A 20,552-nucleotide genomic window follows, 5' to 3' on the forward strand; every position below is an offset into this window, starting at 1 on the left:
AAGATAAGAAAGCGTGTGGCCCAGATGAGATTCCCTCTGAAATCTTGAAATTGATTAATAATGACAATATAGACAATATAGATCTCTTAACAGAATTATTTAACAAGATATATGATACAGGTCAATATCCACAGGAATGGCTAAAATCAACTTTTATTACCATCCCCAAAAAATCTCACGCCAAATATTGCCATGAATTCAGACTAATTAGTCTTATGAGCCACGCATTAAAAATATTCCTTAGAATTATTCATTCAAGAATATATCCAAATTGCGAAAATGTAATGGGAACGTCCCAGTTCGGCTTCAAAGAAGGTATGGGAACCAGAGAGGCTCTGTTCTCCATACAAACTTTGATACAGAAATGTAGAAACGTCCAAAAGGATGTATTTCTATGTTTCATAGATTACGAAAAGGCCTTCGACAATGTCCGACACGATAAACTGATAGATATTCTGAAAACTTTAAACATACAGCAGAAAGAAATTCAATGTATAAAGAGCCTTTACTGGCATCAGATTGCTCAAATCGAGGTGAACGGAGAAATGACAGAATGTGTACCTATATCCAAAGGAGTCAGACAGGGATGTATACTGTCTCCCTTGCTTTTCAATATTTACTCTGAACAAATATTTCAAGAATCGGTCAACAGACTTCGATATGGTATAAATATAAGCGGTTCGATTTTAAACAACATTAGATATGCTGATGATACAACCTTAATGGCACATAGCATATCGCAACTTCAGAAACTTGTGGCTACCCTCGCAACTTGTAGTGAAAAGTATGGCCTAAACATTAATATCCAGAAAACCAAGTTTATGGTTATAAGCAAAAAGCAAGGACATAATAACTCAGTATTAAAAATTCATAATTTAAACGTAGAGAGAGTTAAGAGTTTTAAATATCTCGGAGCCACAATTACCGAGCAATGGGACTCGTCGAAGGAAATAAGATGCCGAATAGAATTGGCGAGGGATGCATTTTTGAAGTACAAGAGAGTTTTTACCAGCCATGACGTTAATCTTGACACGAAAACTCGATTTATTAAAGCATATGTCTGGTCAGTCCTACTGTACGCAATGGAAGTATGGACCGTAAAATCTACTGACATTAAAAAGCTAGAAGCTTTTGAAATATGGATATATAGGCGGATACTTAAAATTCCTTGGACTGCCCATGTTTCAAATGCTGAAGTATTGAGGAAAATGCATTGCGAAAGAGAACTAATATCAAACATAAAAAGGAGAAAAACTGCGTATTTGGGTCATATCATGAGGAACCAAAAATATAAATTATTACAAAACATAACCCGCATAAAAATTGAAGGAAACCCGATTAGAGGAAGGAAGGAATTAACATGGCTTGATAACATCAAAGAATGGACTGGTATTCGAGATGAGACAAACTTATTCAGCATGGCGAGACACAGAGAAGGATTTGCGGATTTAATAAATAATTTATGAAATCAAATTATGTACAATTTTGAAATGTAACTAAATTGTATTGGTCGCTAATATTCGGAAAACGAATTTGCAAATAAAGAAGAAGAATGTTTTGCGTCACAACTGCGTGGAGCTGACTAAAGAAAATATTTATATTTTTGACTTGATATATTAATAATAGTATATAGAACATATTTGCAAAAATATAGAAGTATATGTATTGGAATATCAAAATTATAGAGATTTTTTTAAAAAAAGAATTTTTGTCGATTTGTTCCATATCCACACTTATGACACAAATGTGAAATATTGTTAATCACATGGAACAAAGTGACAAACAAATTTGTTTGCCTCAATGAATTAAATGCTTCTAAAGCGAAAATTCAAGTTCTGATTTTTGAAATGTGTTTTAAAACTTGTAACTTTTTAAAATATAACTTTCATAAAAAAAGTTTAAGCTTTCACGTCGATGCATGGATATCTCGGAAACTAGAGCAGATAGGAGAAAGCCGACTAGAAATTCAGAAAGAGCATACCGGAAAACACTTGAAACCACCTGTATCTCAAAAAGTCAAAAATGACGTATGGAACACTTAAGCATGACACCGACGATATACCAAACATTTTTAGTAACCAAACTTCTACATAAAGGACTCGAAATATTAAATTAGTTATAGAGTTATTTTGCACAATATCCATTTCAGTATGTGCCGGTAGGCGTTTGGAGCTGGGCCATTACTCCAGATAAAAATTATACCGTCGCAAATGAGGCCGCCAGAACAACCTTCTGAAAAAAGGATCGAAACGATGCGAGAGGAGCACTTAAACTTCACTTTTCTCAAATTTTGTGTGGGAGGTACCCGAAGGAGTTGACCGATATAGTCCATATTCCAACCTCATACATGACTGGATGAAATAATACGACGTGCAAAGTCTGCACCAATCGGAAACTCCCCGCCAGAATTATCTTGCGGATTTGTCATTTTTGTTGGTGCAGTCAGGGTTTCTTGGAGCTTTTAGGATAATATCTCAGGAAGTATGGACTAGCGCAAGAAAAAAATTGTACAGTCGTAAATGGAGCCGCAAGGACAACCTACTGAAAAATCAGAACGATCCGAGAGGATCTCTTAAACTTCACTTTATCCGAATCGTGTGTGGGAGGCCCATCTTCGAACTTAAACTAAGTTTGGGCAACATATAACCATACCAACAAATTTGTTCGAATCGGTTGATCCGTTCGAGAGTTATCGTGCGTACCAGTCAGCCAGACAGACAGACGGACGGACATGACTAAATCGACACCAAATTGTCTGAAACGAATTTTGTCCAAACATACTTGGGGTCTAAAACCGTTATTTCGATGAGGCAAATTACAAATGAAATAATTCGAAATTCAATTGGAATTCTCAAATTACAAGTGAAACGTTTCGGATTTCAAATGCAATGATCAAGTTACAACTGAAATTCTTCGAATTACATGTGAAAATGGGAATAAATTAAAAATTTCAACATTGGCTGCAGAATGTGACAAAATCGTATATTTTTTTTGTTCACTAAATATTTCTACATCAATTCCCAAAAACGATGTGAATATTGACGGATCTTGAAATTTTACAAAACAGAAATTTAATTTCTAACTGTCAATTCGTCTTTTAATTGAAGACACAAATCGAGAAATTTAAAGCCGAAAGCACATTCAACGTTTGAGTAAAATTTTGCGTCATTTCTGATAAATAGACATAGGATTTTTGCATATTTTTGAAATTTTAACCAGTTGTAACTACGTAATTATGTATGTATATAGAATTATATCGTTCCAATGATATAAATTCGATGTCATATTGAAAATAATCAATACTACGTAGAAAGCTCCAGCTTCTATTATTTAATAAGCGAGTTATTTGCATTATAATTTTCAAAAGTAGGCAAAAATCCGAAGTCAACTGATAAAATAATTCGATCTATGATGCCCTTGATCTTTTATTCTTTAACCAGAAATGACACAAAACAAACGTCGGATGTGTTGTCGGCTTAAGACTTCAGTACATAAGCAGCTTGGCAATCTTGCTTAAGTCATTTCTGATAAAAGAAAAAGAACGGCCGATCCAAATTCGAACTAAGTCGCCTTTGTCTTTTAGTATTTTACCAGAAATAATTTAAACAAGAAAGCCAGCCGTTTATTTATCTTCACCCTAAAAATCAACATTGCTTTCGATTACGTATTGCTTTTCGATACGTAACTCAAACATGGCAAAATTCAAAAAATTCCCATTTTATTTCAATAAGATACGTCTGAATGGTTTAAATATACCGTAAAAAACAGTCCATGTTTTTTTTCACATTTTGAATATTAAATACAATTATAGGCTTCATATTTAATCTTATTAAATGGCGTCCGGCTTTGAATGGAAACTACTCATTTTTATTTTAATATAATGAGGGCTTCGATGACGGATTAAACTACACGGGAAGTGCATATTTATCATACCGAATGTATGTATGTGTTTTGCATTGATAGTGAAGTAAAAATGAACTCTGGAAAATAGTTCACCGTTTCAACACAATATAACAGTGAAACCTTTACAAGGAAATATTTAAATATTTTATTTTTATGATTTGATTTGTTTGATTGTCTTACCAGAACATTAATGATGATATGGGATTCGCCGTTTCCCGGGGATTTTCCGGCAGTTCGTCGGCTTTAAAGGACTGCATGATGGCAGTGTTTGTTTACTGGATTTGTCACCGATCCCTCGTATTTTGAATAGAATCACCGTAACGTTGGAGAAATATTAAATCTCTGAAATAAAAATTAGTCAAATTTATAACTTTGAATATTACAATAAATAAAAGAATGTTCTTATTCCTAATTCCATTAAAACTGGGAAGAAATGTTCTATATTGAAATTTTTCATATCAGAAGTTTTTCAATTTTCGCTGATTCGATGAGTCTTTGCCAATCAAAATGAGATCTTGGACGTGAATAGATGAGAGGTCTTAAACATGAAGGAGAAAGACTAAGGGCATGGCATAACGAACAAGGTCTCTGGACTAAACCATATAAATTATCAACATTGTTACGCTGGTACGGGGACTAGACGGAGAATCTCTATAATATGCCACAAAACCTATGTTTACTCTTCAGAAATGTCAACTTCAGACGCCTCTGTACTGACTCACCGACATTACCACTTACGTCGGAACTGCGTCGGCGGCTGTTGAGGAGGGCAAAATAAACTGGTAATGACGTACAAGTGATGCTAACTCATACCACATTTCGTGAGGTCAAAACATGTCAGGTCCTTTTAGATTACATGAATACTAACTGTTAACATAGGAAATAAGTCCTCCACAGAGGAACTCTCCTTCTCTGACTATTAGATTTAAAATATCGAGGCCAGCGCCGAAGATGTGCCTGGATGACAGATGAAATTCGTAAAAAGAGAAAAGAGGTCCGAAGGCTATATACAGGAACACTATCCTACTTCAGAGGAAAGTGGACTATATACATATATTTCATCCAAGCAGGCTGGATCAGCATGGCAAGAGTAGTCAATTCCACGGCCGTTTTTATGTACCGGATTGTCCCAAGGAAACACCATCTCAGTTAGGGGCCCCCCAGCAACTACAACTACTACCGGAATGCCTGATCCGGATTTTTCTGGTCCGTGCCGGGATAGCGAGTAACTCCGGACTATACATTTGTCCCGTTTGTTATGGCCTCATTCATCATACAACGATGCAACAGATGCCGCGAATGAATACATTTCAGGAATAATTCAGACCAGTCCTTCCTGAGAGAGTATAGCAACATAACTCTGTTGCTTTGTGCTGTGTCAATCTGATTCCCATTGAATCGTCGTCATTGGATTATGCAACTCACCCTCCACCAGTTCCAGTTCCTGACAATGCGACATTCCTGCAGTTTAACTACGATGGTCTTCGTGGCAAGATCAATGATATAGTGAATTTTATGAATCAAAGAATTGTAATGGTCGCGGCGATTCAGGAAACGAAACTAAACAACATCTGCAGCAGTCTTCGGAGTTGTAATGGATACAACGTTCTTCGCTTGGTGCGTGCGAGAAGTGGGGGTGGCATTCCTATTAAACCAGTGTGTCCAGTGACTCATACTTGAAGTGCATGGACGTAACGGTAAAGTGTGGAACCGCCGAGATAGAACTGCTAAATTTTCCGTGTTTTTCGCCTGACATCAAGCCATTATTGGAAGGTGATAACCGGTTGCTCCTATGAGATTTTAATGCGCATCATGAGTTACGGCATTCAAACCTAGGGATTGACCAGAGAAGCATAACGCTGGCTGAGCAAATAGATAGCTCCACAATTTGCACCGTTAACGGCCTGACATATCCATCGTGTCACCTGGTCTGACGAATGACGTGACTTGGCAACCCCTCATATCTCTTGGGTCCGACCATCCTCATCTCCATAAATAGACCACCCGACTTCATAAGCTGAACGTTATACTTTCCATAACCATGGGAAAGCCAATTGGCAAGGATTCAGAGAACTGCCCAATCCCTCTGATGTTCGGGTAGAATAGACGAGTTTCCGAGACATCATCACTGCTGCAGCCCCTAGCCATACTTCTACTGGTCGAATACCAGAAATAAGACCTAAGCAGCACATGAGTTTAGCGTGATTGTGACAGATACGAAGATATTTGCGGGCTATTTTAACGGACAATTTATAGAACACGAGATGAACACAAGTGGAAATGGTGGATAGAGCATCTGAAGTGCAGCAACATTAGAACCGGTAGTATTAAATTGTCTATTATGTTTAACGACGTGGTTGTGACAGATATGAAGAGACTCGCGGGCTATTTTAACTGACAATTTATAGAGCACCTTGATCGCAACCGGGCGAAGAGAAGTGTTTTACGTCATTTGTGATCTCTTCCAGCCGAGAAGGAACCACCAAAATTTACGATGGTTGATGATGTTGCAGATATTCTCCAAGGCGCACAATCATCCAAAGCGCTTGGACCTGACGGAATTTCAATGACAATGCTAAAACAGCTCGATTAACCAGGAGCCCAATATTTGAGGAAAGTCCTCAACCTATCGTTAGTCACTCTAATAATTCAGGAAGTCTAGAAAATGGGCAGGGTGGTCCCACTTATGAAGCCAGTCAAGGATGCCAGCAAAGGTGAATCTTACGGACCGACTTCGCTTTTGTCGCCGGTAGCAAAGGCCCTTGAGACATTACACCTACCCATCATCAGAGCGGAACTGTTTAACCCCTACCTCTCCTGTATTCCGCCTCCTCCAGACGGCATTGAGATCGTAACGTATGCGGATGATTGTACGATCTTGGCATCAGGTATCTACCCTGATGACATCTCTGAGAGACTGAACTCCTATTTAGCCTATCTTACCACCTTTTTCCATGCGAGGAATATTCAGATATCCGCCAATAAATCTGCGGTCACTCTGTTCACCACATGGACGGCGCAGTATAGAAGAGAGTTGAATGTCATTGTCGATGGTAGCAGAATTACGACCACAAACTGCCCCAAAATTCTAGAGGTCCCATTCAACACTGCGTTCACGTGGTCCGCGCATGCCGCAGCTATCTGCAACAAACTGAAATGTAGAAACAATATGTCCCCCATCTATCGCAGCTGAGGAGTGTCAGCTGCCACGACACACCAGAGTAGTTTTGTCTCAACTACGCTCGGGATATTGCAGTCGCCTAAATTCTTATTGGGCCCGCACTTCACACTGCCAAGGGGGCCAGTGAAAATTCTTGTTCTCTTATGATATTTTCGTAGGTGTATCCATATTTGAGATATAGAAATTCAAATTTGGACAATTTACAGACGGTATCGCCTCCTTACAAAACAATGTCAGGGCTGCAATTTCCCAACTTAAATTTATATATCTCAAAAATGGTACAACCGAGGAAAAAATTACGAATCCCAATATTGTAGAGAATTTTCTGTAGGCCCATTTCGAAAAGACTTGGTGTTTTGAAGCAAATCGTGAAAACCTAACAAAAAACCTAAAAATGTGACCTGTACTTCTATATCTCAAAAATGCTAAATCCTAGGAACAAATTTTCAAAGCTACAACATTTTCTTTAGTTTCCAAGCATAATCGCGAAAACCTAAAAATGTGAACTTTGACCGCGATTTATTTAAAAATCCCTACATCGATTTTTTCTTGTTTTTGAATTTTTCTCATCTCTGAAGATTGCTGTCTCAGAATCCGCAAGATCTGCCCAGTTGTAAGCTCCTTTCATTTAACGTTGGTTCAAGGGCACCGTGATATTGTACCATCAGCCGTTCGGTTAATGATTAAAATGTAACCCGCGTCAAACATTTTGGAGTCGATTTATCCCAGTTGGTCCGTCCGTCTGTCTGGCTTGAGCCTATTATAACTTTCGAACATATCAACAGATTTTGTCCAAATTTTGGATCTCGCAATATTTTGCTCAAACTTCCTTTGGACACTTCCCCAGCCAGACTTCAAAATGTTTCCCTAAAATCTTGAGCAGAGTCAAATTCGAATTTTTCGAGACCTAGAGTAGGTTCGAATATGGATCGATTCACTCATTCAGGTACCTCCAACACGAAATTCCAATTATCCAATTTGACCGAAACTTTAAACATCCTCAAATTACTTCCAAACGTACATATATCAAGTACCAAGAGGGTCTATTTGGGACAACATTTTCGAAAATATCCCTCACAAAACTCCAATCTCAGTGTAGTAGTATAAGGGCTGTTCGAGGAGCCATTGCACATTTTGATCAATGCTACTTCTTGCGGTCACGTTTACAGCGATATTGTATTTTTCGTAGGTGAGTCCACGGTTTTGTCAGGATTGGCCCAAAAGCTCTAAATCTTAAGCCGACAAACTAAATTGACTTCCAAAATTAGGTCCACTTCCAAAATGGACTTTATCAGTCGATTCTTTCAGGTATAGTCTGTACAAAAGTGCAAAACTTTTGCGCTTTCATCGAAGTCGCATTTTGTAGCATAACGCCAACAATCGAGAAGTTGTACACCCCAAATGTTTCGAAATTATTGTCGGAAAGTTTATACGTCCAAAAAAGGAGACGAAATTCTGAAACTTCCTGGCTACAATTTACAGAGTCGTAGATTGCATCGCCCGGCACCTGAAAAATGTTTTTCTTCCTTTTAGTTGGCTTTCACTGACTCTATCACTTCTGGTAAAATAGTAAAGTTTTGGTGTTTTTATGTACTTAAAGAATATTATAATTACTAAAGAATATTATGGGTGCCACCGTGGTGCAATGGTATGCACACCCGCGTTGCATGATAAAGGTCGTGGGTTCGATGCCCCGGCCAATCAACATCAAATACTTTTCAACGGTGGCAGTAATGTTGGCGACATTTTCTGAGTATTTCAGCCTTGTACAACTTCTCTACAAGTGGTGTCTTAGACACGCCGTTCGGACTTGGCGATAAACAGTAGGTCCCATATCATTGAGCTAATATGAATCGGGGTGCACTCATTGATATGAGAGAAGTCTCCCCTGTCCCGCCTGGGATGTTTGTGGAACAATTATAAAGAATATTATTTTCTTACAATAATACACAACTTTTTTAATGACACTGAAGTTAGTGTGTAATATATGTACTTTAAAGAAGAAACGGCGTTATGTTTATGTTTATATCCTCCAAACCAGGGTTTAGGAGTCGGAGTCTACGAGTCGGAGTCGAGCAATTTTGCTGGAGTCGCAGTCTGAGTCGAAGAAAATAACTCGACGCGGACTCCGGGGAAAATTTTGTAGAAATATAACATTAAATTTGGAACAAGAACGTTTTTTTAAAACTCATTATTTATTTTAAAAGAAAGGTATAAGAAAGCATGTATGCAAACGGTTTATTATACTAAGTCAAAGGACAATTCGCAGGATATTTACTATCCTCTGAAGTGTAAATTTTTGCAAACAAAAGTAAAGTTCTATGACAATCGGATTAAGATTTGACTTTTAACCTCTTTCGTCAGAAATCTTACTGGTCTTCTCACAAAGGTCTACTGGTATTCTCATCTTGTTTTTTATGAGAAGTCAATCTATTGACGACATTGTGGTCTCTATGGGAAATCTTACTGAACACCCTGAGACACAAAATGGAAGCCAAGATCTGGGGGTGGAACAATTCCTTTTCGTAATGAAAGCCCCAATTGAGAAAAATTTCTTTTTCGGAATGAAAATCCCAATTAAATCTCATCGTGTGCTAATTTTTGGCTGGGCGGTGTACACAATATATCTCAAATATTTTAATAAAATTATCCACTCCACACCAAAGTTCAAAATGTGAGTGAATTTTATTTTAGTTTATAAATTTCAGAAAAAGTAGAAAGTATAAATAGCATAGAATATGCGGTCAAAATTTTAATCGGAACAGTATTGCCTTAGTATGAGCGTTGGATGGCAACAATTTATTTTATTTTGTATGCAGCACAAAAATATATGACAATTGGTTTATTAGTTTTCGAGCTAGAGGTGGCACCGCAAAACGCTTTAATAAAACAGAATTTCGTAGACGACATCAAAACTTCGTAATATTTTCTCTATCAGATGAAGAAAAAAATATTCCAAAAAGTTACGTAGTTTTCTCGGAAAAAATCATGAAAAATGGCTTTTATTGAGCTTTACAACTGGGGGGTCTCCTTTTAAGGCTAAGCACACTAAAATGTTGGCTTACATCCAGTTTGAAACTTGGTCATGAATTGCTTATAATTTTTAATGCATGTAGTCCATATTTGTATTGCCCCTTTATTTTTACATATTTTGAAAGCTTAAAGATTTTCTCACGCGGAAGAATTCTGCCCAGAATATACTCGTGAAAAAAAAATTAAAACCGACAAAAACTTTCTAACTTTGCTATTTTCACTGTAAGATTCGGCAGAAACAATATTGATATGTTCGAAAGTATTCGAACGAATGCCTTTTCTAATGAATATGTAACTAAAAACTAGCACATTAGCCTCTATAGGCCAAAATATGGGAAAAAGTTAAAAAATTGTGCACATTTTATTCATTTTTAGTGGTATAGGAATTCACTCTCGGAGTCGACCCGGAGTCGGAGTCGTGAAAAAAACTCGTCTGGAGTCGGAGTCGAGCCAAAAATACCTCGACTCCGAAACCCTGCTCCAAACACAGTACAGTCGGACCTCGATTATCCGTGATGGTCGGGACCGAACGCATTACGGATAATCGATTTTCCCGGATAATGGAGGCAATGCTTTTATGCAGTTTTTGAACATATTTTTAAGTAAAAATGGCATAATATTGTACAACAATATGATAATCTGTAGAAATGGGTAATCCACCAAGTTTTAGAAGGATACATAATATCATCATCACATCAGATTCATCTGAATTGACTTTGTCCCATGGTTCTTGTGATACCATAAATACACAAATTGTGTAATACGGGAGAATTTCCAGTTTTCGTTTGTTTACCTTTTGTTTGCTTAATCAAATTAATTGGAAAGTGTGTTTTTATTCCCGGGCAATGAAGTTTATAACGAAAAATGGAAGAAATGGAAAAAGTCAATATTTCTTTTCTATCACGGATAATGGAGGTTCCCGGATAATCGATTCACGGATAATCGACGTTCAACTGTATATATCTATTCGACATATTCGCACTTTTTGCATGGAAGTTCTTCCACCAAAAGGATTTTCAAAATCCATATTACTGACGATATTTTTAAAAATTATGCTAATAGCCTCGTCCCTGATGGCAACCAGTCTTGAGCTCTTACAAAATAAAATGCTGACGCCCGATTCAAGGTTTATACATGTATACATTCTTTTAGCAAAAATTCATAAACACAATTTTTCCCAAAATATTTTTTTATACTCTCAGCTTATGGTCAAAATGTGTCTCATCGAAATAATGGTTTTAGGGTCAAAGTGTGTTTGGAAGAAATCTGTTTCAGAAAACTTGGAGTAGACTCAGCTATGATCGTCCGTATGGGTGGCTGCCTGGAGAACACGATAATTTTCGAACAGATCAACTGATTCGGTGCAAAATTTGGTCTTCGTGAAATTTTGTCCAAATTTTGATCGACTTCGATGATGGACCATATCGCTCCACTCTTTCGGTAACCTTTCACAGAGTATTTCAAAAATGGTCAGAGAAGTGCAGTTTAAGACCTCTCTGGTTAGTTAGAAAATATACATGTGTAAGCTACGATCTTTATGCTAATTATTTAGTTATAAGTAAAAATATGAAATAAACAAATTAATATATAAAAAGACCTCTCAGAAAACGCTTTAATTTTTTGCAACAAGTATTCTCGGGGCCCCTGTTACTACAGTACAAGTTTTGTTCAGGGTCAAGTCCATACTTCCAGAGAAAATGGCCCGAAAGCTGTAAAGAACACCTACGGCCTTCATGTGTAGTGGCTGGTGCGCACGACAACTTTCGAATCGGATACTGCGCTGGTAGGCAAGTCCATATTTCATGAAAAAACTGAAAATTATACTGTGACGAACTGAAATAACTGTTGGGCGCAAAATCTTTTAAAATGAATGACTCCCAAAATATGATATACTTCCAAAATGAACTATGTCGGTCCGGTCCATTTTTTCAGGTACCTCCTCTGAAACACTTGTGATCAATGACAAAATCCATATTTTGTGGGCAAGTTCATACGTCCGAAAATGGCTACACAATTATGAAAATTTTGGTTGTGTAGCCGCTATTCGATCTGTCTATAGATAAAAGTTTCAGTTCACACAGGCTCAGGGTATATTCCTGTCCGCAAAGCCGACTGATACTTCTTGAGATTGTTTTTCACAAAAACAACACTCGTTAGATGACAGATCAATGTTGTTATAAAAAAGGAGTAAGCAGTTTTCTAACGATTGAGTGAATCAAACACAATGAAAGTAAAGCGAGCATTTCCAAACAATGCAAATTTAACTGAAATATATTAATTCCTACTTAAACACCCAATAATCTTGATTTTATTAACCTTCGAAAGGTCGAACAAAACATACAAATACCACAGAAAATTATTTTTTGTACAATAGACATTTACTAATTTGTAGCAAGAGAACCAGTTTCAAATAATCTCAACGGACGACACTGCGTTGAAACAGAAATTATATCATAAAAAATGGTTGGTTTTTTTGCAAACATTATGAAGAATTTGTAATTTTTATGATGTACAAAAACGTGTAAAAGACTATATACATAAATATAAAACCACAAGGATTGGGCAAACGATTTTATCTTTTATTGTTGAATTGTTCTTATCAAAAATGTCACAAACAAAAAAAAAAGATCGCAAGAATGTTTTTTCTAGATGTTGTTTATAAGCCAAAGTATTGGACGTAATATGCTACAAACGTTCAATAAATACAAATAAACGTTTTGTTCTGAACTCAGTAACACTTACAGTCGGCCTAAAATTACGATTAAACGCTGAAACAACACCTTAAAACTTGAAAAAGCCTAACGTGTTCATTATTTTTATATTTTCAACTATGTTGAATAATAAGTATACTAATGTAGTTAAATAATTCTCTATAATACATCCTCCAAATACTTTACATATTTCTTGAAAATATTAAAACAGTTTAAAATTTTACTCAAAAATAAAAAAAATATAGCATAAGCTAATATCCTATGGGAACGAAAATCATTACGGGCCCCGGGCCACCCCTTTGGCTACGTCGCACTGTGGGCGAAATCCAAATCTAGCAGGGAAAAATTAATAACTCCTAAACTAATTGAGGTAAGCGGTTATAATTTGGTACAGATGTTACTTATTTGTGTAGGTATGATTACACTGAGTATGGCGAATATAGCTCACCATTAAAGAATATCGTCCTCGCAACGGTACCTCAGCATATAAGGTATTTTGGGTATGTGGACCACATTTCATTGTTAATTTTGTTGTATTTTGGCATTTAGGATCCTCAGGGGGTATATAACATTAGTTCCAATTATGGGGGTCTTAGGTCCACGTTTTGGTCTATCCCTGAGATTTTCGTTATTTTGAATGTACTCTTCATATTTTCCAATCAAATTGACTGTACTTTGGTATTTCGGGTTCTAAGTACACACAAAACCTCCGTACCAAAAATGTTCGACCTAGATCAACGTTTTGATATAGTGCCCATATATAGGTATCTCGCGATATCCAGAATTAAGAAGGTTTTAGAAACATTTTCCAACGGAAATGGTGCAAAATTTTGATTTCGGGGTTTTAATAGACAAAACATCTACACACCAAACATTATTCACTTAGGTTCACGTTTTGGTATATCCCCCATACAAATGTCCTACTTTCTATTACGTATTTTTATGTAAAAATGGGCTTATAAAATTGTTGATAACATGAAAAAAGGCAGACGAAATTTTGGGAGTAGATACCTCGGAGTATGTAATTTAATATTAAAAAGTCCTGTAGTGTTTCCGTGCGTTTCCCATAAGTTGCACTTTACTCAAAATGCTCTAAGTAGAAAAAATCTCATATAAATGTTTAAAGATTTTTTTTTCAGAATATTTACAACATCAAATAATGCTACAATTATTTTTTTAATAAGCACTAATTCCAAATTATCTGAAAAAATTAAATTACGGTCATATTTATTTTTATTTGTCCATATTACTTGTCAATATACGATTTTATCACTTTGCAAAAAAACTCCTAGTAAATGCACCGTTATAACGGCCAATAACCATTAAATGCAATACTGATTGTTATTTTTAGGTCTACCAGTATGTTTGGAAAAATACTGCATTAATGATTTTTACCTAGCTCTAGGTCAGTTTTCGGACTTTTTCCCCGCTAGATTTGAATTTCGCCCACAGTGCGTCGGTGGGATGTCTAGAGTACTACTCTGCGGCCTTGTTTGAAACGTTGGATAATCAATTATATGTATCGACGCCAGTCTTACGTAGAATTCAGGAACAAGAGTTCCAAGCCGCGTAGAGTAAAACAGGGAGTTCCCCAAGGTGGGGTGATACCTTCGAAACTGTATTCCGCCCTCTCCAGATGGTATTGAGATCGTAACGTATGCGGATGATTGTACGATCTTCCCTGATGTCATGTGTGAAAAGATCAACTCCTATTTGACTGATCTTACCACAATTTTCCACCGAAGGAATATGCACATGAGCGGCAGAGGTGAAAACATTGTTTAATGTCATGGTCGATGGTAGCAGAATTCCAAACATAAGCTAACCCATCATACTAGGGTCACATTCAACAGCATGTTCATGTCGTCCACGCATGTCACATCTACCTGCGACAAGCTGAGATGTAGGAACATGGTCCTCAGCACTTGGGGCACAGATAAAGAAACCTTGTTGACCACATATAACGCGATAGGTCGGTCTGTGGTAAGCTATGCAACGCCAGTATGGTCCCTGAATATAAGTGCAACGCGATGGAAAAATATTCAAACCTGTCAGAATGCCGCCATGAGAACTGCAGAGAACTCTTCAGTGGACCATATATGTACATGAGGAGACCAAGATTCTTCCAGTACAGCAACACGATGACATGCTTTCGTTGCAGTACTTGCTGGGGTGTTACCGTGAGAGCCATTGTAATCACCATATGGTGGATAGGACTCTACACCCAAGCATGTAAGGAGCGATCTTCATGATTTAGAAAGATAGGTCCAACGTTACAAGAGAGAACCCCTACATCAAAAAGCCTTTCAAGCAGGTTTAAATAGTATTCACACGGATGCAGTCGCAGATGCCAAAAAAACTATCTTTTGTCTTCGGAGAAAATCCCCTATCTATCGCAGCTGAGGAGCGTCAGCTGTCACGACATACGGGAGTGGTTTTGGTTCAACTACGCTCGGGATGGTGCAGCCGTCTGAATTCCTATAGGACAAGGATTGTTGCCACCGTGTAAAACATCTGACCAGCATGCGGCACAACTGCCCTGCTAAACCTACTCAACTAACTCCAGTATATTTGTGGTTACATCACATCGAAGTAGGCATATTCCTAGTACTGGAGACAGACCAAGTGTCAGCCCATAAGGCCAGGGTACATAAGCTGTCTCGCCTGCTTGCCTTGTTTGCTTCTGATAAAAGAATAAAGAAGGTCGAGCCAATTTCAAACTAGGTTGCGCTTTTATTCTTTATTCATTTATTTTTTTATGACAAAAATGAAGCAGGAAAGCAAGGCAAGCAGGCGAGGCAGCTTATGTACCCAGGCCTTTAGGCTAGAAAGAGTATATACACTTTGATACGACCAAAAATGTGTCTCATCAAAATAACGGTTTTAGACCCCAAGTATGTTTGGACGAATTTCGTTTCAGACAATTTGGAGTCGATTTGGCAATGTCCTTCCGTCTGTCTAGCTGGTGCGCACGATAACTCTCGAATTTTGAGTATCGTAATATTTTGTCCAAACTTAGTTCAAGTTCGAAGATGGCCATATCGGTCCACTCCTTCAGGTACCCCCCCCACAAAGTTCAAAATTTGTCTATAAAATGGTGTTAACGATAACGCTAGAGGTGAGTAATCGATTTGGTCCAAATTTTGCATATCGTATCATTCTTTCCAGATATAGATCGGTTTCGAATATGGACTATATCGGCCCACTCCTTTGGATACCTCCCATACAAAATTCGGATAAAGTGAAGTTTAGGAGCTCCTTTCGGATCGTTTTGAATTTTTTTCAGTAGGTTTCCTTTACGGCTCCCTTTACCACGGTACAGTTTTCTTCTTGCGCAAGTCCATACTTCCTGAAATATTGGCCTAAAAACTAAAGAAATCCTGACGGCACCAACCAAAAGGCAAACCCGCAAGATAATTGACGCAGAGAGTTTTTGATTGGTGCAGACTTTGCGCATCCTATTATTTCATCCAGTCATATATCAGGTTGGAGTATGGACTATGTCAGTCCCTCCTTCGGGAACCTCCACACAAAATGCGGAAGTTTAAGAGCACCTCTCGAATCGTTTTGATTCTTTTTTCAGTAGGTTGTTCTAGCGGCCTCATTTAGAACGGTGAAATTTTTTTCCGGAGTAAGTCAATACTTTTTGAAATAATGGCCCATAAGCTCCAAAACCCTGCCGGCACATACTACAATGGCTATTGTGCAAGATGACTCTAAAACTTTTTTCAAAAATTTCTTCAAAACTTAGTTTAACGAAATTTTATATTTCGAGTCCTTTATGAAGAAGTTTGGTTACTAAAAATGTTTGGTATATGTCAATAATTTGGTTGGTAAAGCCCCACATTACGGTACGTACAGATTTTAAAGCAAACTCGTGAAACAAAATCAACATATGTTATATAGGGTATAATTATTGTGTTTGGTTTTGTTGTTGTTTTTTCTTTTTTGTCAGTGGCTGAGAGTATATCTCTGTCAGCACAGCTGACTGATACTTTCTTACTTGTTTTTTAGAAGTTTTGGGAAGTATGGACTTGCCCCCAAAAAAGTGTGCCATTGTAATTGGGACCGCGAGGACAACCTGCCGAATCGGTTGATTTTTTCATTTTCGCTTGTCCAAGAAGGAATACTTTTATTAATTTTTTAAATTGATTATTAATTCCAAACACCCTCGACGAATTAAAATTAATACTGCTACGAACTTTATAAATAGGGTTTTAAATATAAGTGACGTACAATTTCATCCAGAAAACAAATTAAAAATAAGAAAAATATTAGCAATGAATGATTTCCCTCAAAAAACGATCGACGACCTAATTAAACACACAAACAGAAGCAATCAGAAACAAACCAGTGATGATGCGGAAAAGATATACAAGGCAATTACATATATTCCAGGTTTTTCAGAGAGGTTCTGCAAGTCAAATGTATACAATAAGGACAAATATCACATAGCTCTCAAAACCAATAATAATGTTAAAAATATGTCTGGTAAAACTAGGTCAAAAATTAAAAAAGAGGACAAAAGCAATGTAGTATATAAGATTACATGTAACGGGGACGACACAAACGTATGCCAAAAGGTATACGTTGGTACGACAAAAACCAAACTCAAAACTAGACTATCCGGACACAAGTCGGATCAAAAATATAGACATATTAACACAGGAAACTAATTATAAACGACGATTCACTCTGGAGATGCTTCATATAATAGACGTACCTAATGAAAAATGAATTAATTATAAGACTGATACGGACCACTGTGCACATATTTATAGGAATTTAGTACAAAAACATAGATGTAAAAATGTTTAGTTTTGATGGTGACATTGAACCAGCACAGGCGATCTCCAAGAAAATGTAATATTTTTTGTGTTATATTTGGTTGTTCATCAATTTGTAATATGTGTTTATATTCTTGTGAAATAGATCCCTGAAGATGATTGTCGATGACAATCGAAATATTGAAAAATAAAAGAAGAATTAAAATCAAAAACACATCGTTTTCTTTTTCAATTGACCTATAGCCAAACAAAACCACTAATAAAGAGAATTACATCAGGTCAACAATAAATAACAACAACAAAAAATTTTTTATTTAATTAAAATTAAAAACATATTTCCAACAGAGCTCCAGAATAGAAAATCATATTCAGAAAACCTCCTCAATATAATCCTGCTCAGTTGATGTAAGCTCAACTTCATTTTATTTCCCTACAACTAAATGTGGATACCAGACCGACCACCCTGTAATATCTTAAGTTGTCAACACAAGGACAGTTTTATTGCCTCTCAACATGACTTTGGGCTATAGATTCTTCAAATTGGACACTGTAACGTATATGGGTATGGGAGGTGGGGACATTTTCTGCTCAAGCAAATGACATTAAATTATTTATTCTCCAAAATATAAGCGGCGGATAACATTTAAACACCCAGTCATACAAAACAAACAAAAGTTGTGCGATTGCAAAAGCCAGCACCACAAGGGGGAAGTTACTTCGAAGTTCTTATACAGCGGCGGCCGCTTTAGGCACTATTTGTTTAACACTCTTTTTTTGGAATTTGCTACAAGATGTTGATGTTTTTTCATTGTTGTTGTTTTTTACTTGTATAACATTTGTTTTCGGGTTTTTTGCATTATTATGTTCTGACGTTGGAGTTATTCAATACCCGCCACACTTGAATAAATTAGTTTCGATTTTATTTTAGTTGGGGGTTTTTGTTTGTTTGCTTTTATGTTTATTTTGTTTTATTGATATTTGCAATTGTCGTTGCAGTTGTTGTTGTGGTGGTTCGTTCTAGTCAGACGACTAATGTTTCTTCTCAAATTTACAAAAATTCCCCAGAAACCCTCTTTGGAATGACGAAGCATTATCGTAACACGGAAGGTGGGGCAGCGACAAGGCATTGTTGCGCTCGAGCCAAACATCCATTGAACGGATCATTGGTTGATATTCAAAAGGCGCCACCATTTACACTACTTGAGTCTTTATGCGGATCGCAAGCAAATGGGTAATAACAATTGAAATAAAAATTATCGTTATGAACCGTTTCGTTTCAATCGATTCCATATTCTAAAAATGCTGGAACGGGACTTTACGAACTATTAAATTGTTTCCCGCTGGATGGTGGTGGTGTGTTAACTTGGAATTCTAAAGATATTTTTACACAGAAAAGTGAGTTGTTTTGTTTTTTTTTTCAAGTTTTTTCATTTGTTTTTTTTTTTCATTAAAATGATTTCCACAACTTACACCAAGACCAAGCCCCCGATATGACAGTGTACGAACGAACCAAAGATTACGCCTCGTTGTGCAAATGTCTATTCGCCGTTCTTATTAAGCGTGCGTTATTTTCTTCGATACGTTCATCGGTATACAAGCGACGCGCTCAACTAACCATTGTGTACGAACGATGTTTGTTTTTGCCCCCTTGTTGGGGTGCTGTGCTGGTGCTCAGGCTGCTTATCTTGCTTGATTACCATAAACCAAATAAAAGTTCTCCGTCGGCCAAACTTGTTGCTGCAAAGTGTGGTGGTGACTGCAAGCAGAGATTTTCATTTCATATATTTTTTATTTAGTCATTAACCAACAAATAAGAAATTGCATTCGCGGTTTCTCGCTCAGTATCGCCCAAGTGACATGGAGAGTGATGCCATACTTATCCTTAAGAAGTTTTACTCCAACACATCTTGGGGGAAAATCCAGAGGTTTCATTCTGATGTTACATTTCCAACTACGGCGCTTTTAAATAACTCAGATTTCTCCAAAATCTTTGATTTAAAAATATATTCAATAAAAGAAGTGTTTTTTCCTTGAACTGGTAATGCAAAAATGTAGCATGTTGTGGGCCATCCGGCCTATGTGGCTCCCAAATTTTTGCTGGGTGCTTATCCTTTGGATTATATATCTTAACGTTTGCCGACGTTTTGAATAAATGCATATGTTTATACCCTACACCACACTGTGGTAAGGGGTATTATGCCTTTGTCTATTTGTATGTAACATACAAAAGGATACGAGATAGACCCATAGTTCCTTCTAGGCATAAAGAATCTCTTTCTGAGAGAAATATTACGACGTGCAAAGATTGGACCAATGGCCGTCATTTTCTATGTCGCCTATTATTGCTGGCAACTGTATGGTACACAGGAGTAACTTTGGCAAAAATATCAAAACGATCCTTAAACTGCACAAACTACTACCAAGAAGCCCATAACAGTCACCCAGAACAGCCCTCCAATAAACAACATATATTAAATCTATCCACTCGCATTGAAATAACATGTTAGGCAAGGGAGAAATGTGTTTCAGTGTAATTTTACAACTGTAGATGTCATTGCTTACATAACTCAAGTATTTCATAAATATGTAGATGTAGGGAATTACTGCAGGGAGTTAGCTACACGGATTGGGACAAATATCTGTTCTAAATCCGCTAGCATACATCTCGGCGCTATAGTGTTGAGAATTCTTTTTGAGAGCTACCCATTAATTTGTGTGATTTACTGGGCCTTCGGGTCAGTTGTTCCCCAGGGTTTTTAGTCAGTAGTTCTACAGACTCTAAGTATTGGCTGTTCCACTGGGCCTTCGGGTCAATTGTTACACTGGACCATCGAGTCAGCTGTTCCATAGTTAGAAATCAGTAGGGCATAGTAAAAACTAGACCGTAGCTCTAGACTAACACCCGAACACCGAATACAACTTTTTTTTTATTACCTG

At 37.1% G+C, this 20,552-nt stretch overlaps 1 protein-coding gene across 4 annotated transcripts in view; it reads right to left on the reverse strand.

Annotated features, from left to right (window-relative positions):
* Nucleotides 1-20,552, reverse strand: part of Mrp5 (Multidrug resistance protein 5) — a 93,529-nt gene that overhangs the window by 50,553 nt on the left and 22,424 nt on the right. For 2 of the 4 annotated variants that reach the window (XM_073989950.1, XM_073989983.1), the window contains exon 2: nt 4,084-4,245. In XM_073989950.1, the coding sequence (XP_073846051.1) occupies nt 4,084-4,160 (77 nt within the window). In that variant the 5' untranslated portion in view covers nt 4,161-4,245. Of the gene's footprint in view, nt 1-4,083; nt 4,246-19,085; nt 19,335-20,552 lie in introns of those variants that run through there. The other 2 variants (XM_073989972.1, XM_073989961.1) reach the window with 2 other exon arrangements.

The sequence above is a fragment of the Musca autumnalis genome, unplaced genomic scaffold (genome assembly GCF_047663935.1).
Source record: "Musca autumnalis isolate F117 unplaced genomic scaffold, ASM4766393v1 scaffold_1, whole genome shotgun sequence".
NCBI lineage: Eukaryota > Metazoa > Arthropoda > Insecta > Diptera > Muscidae > Musca > Musca autumnalis.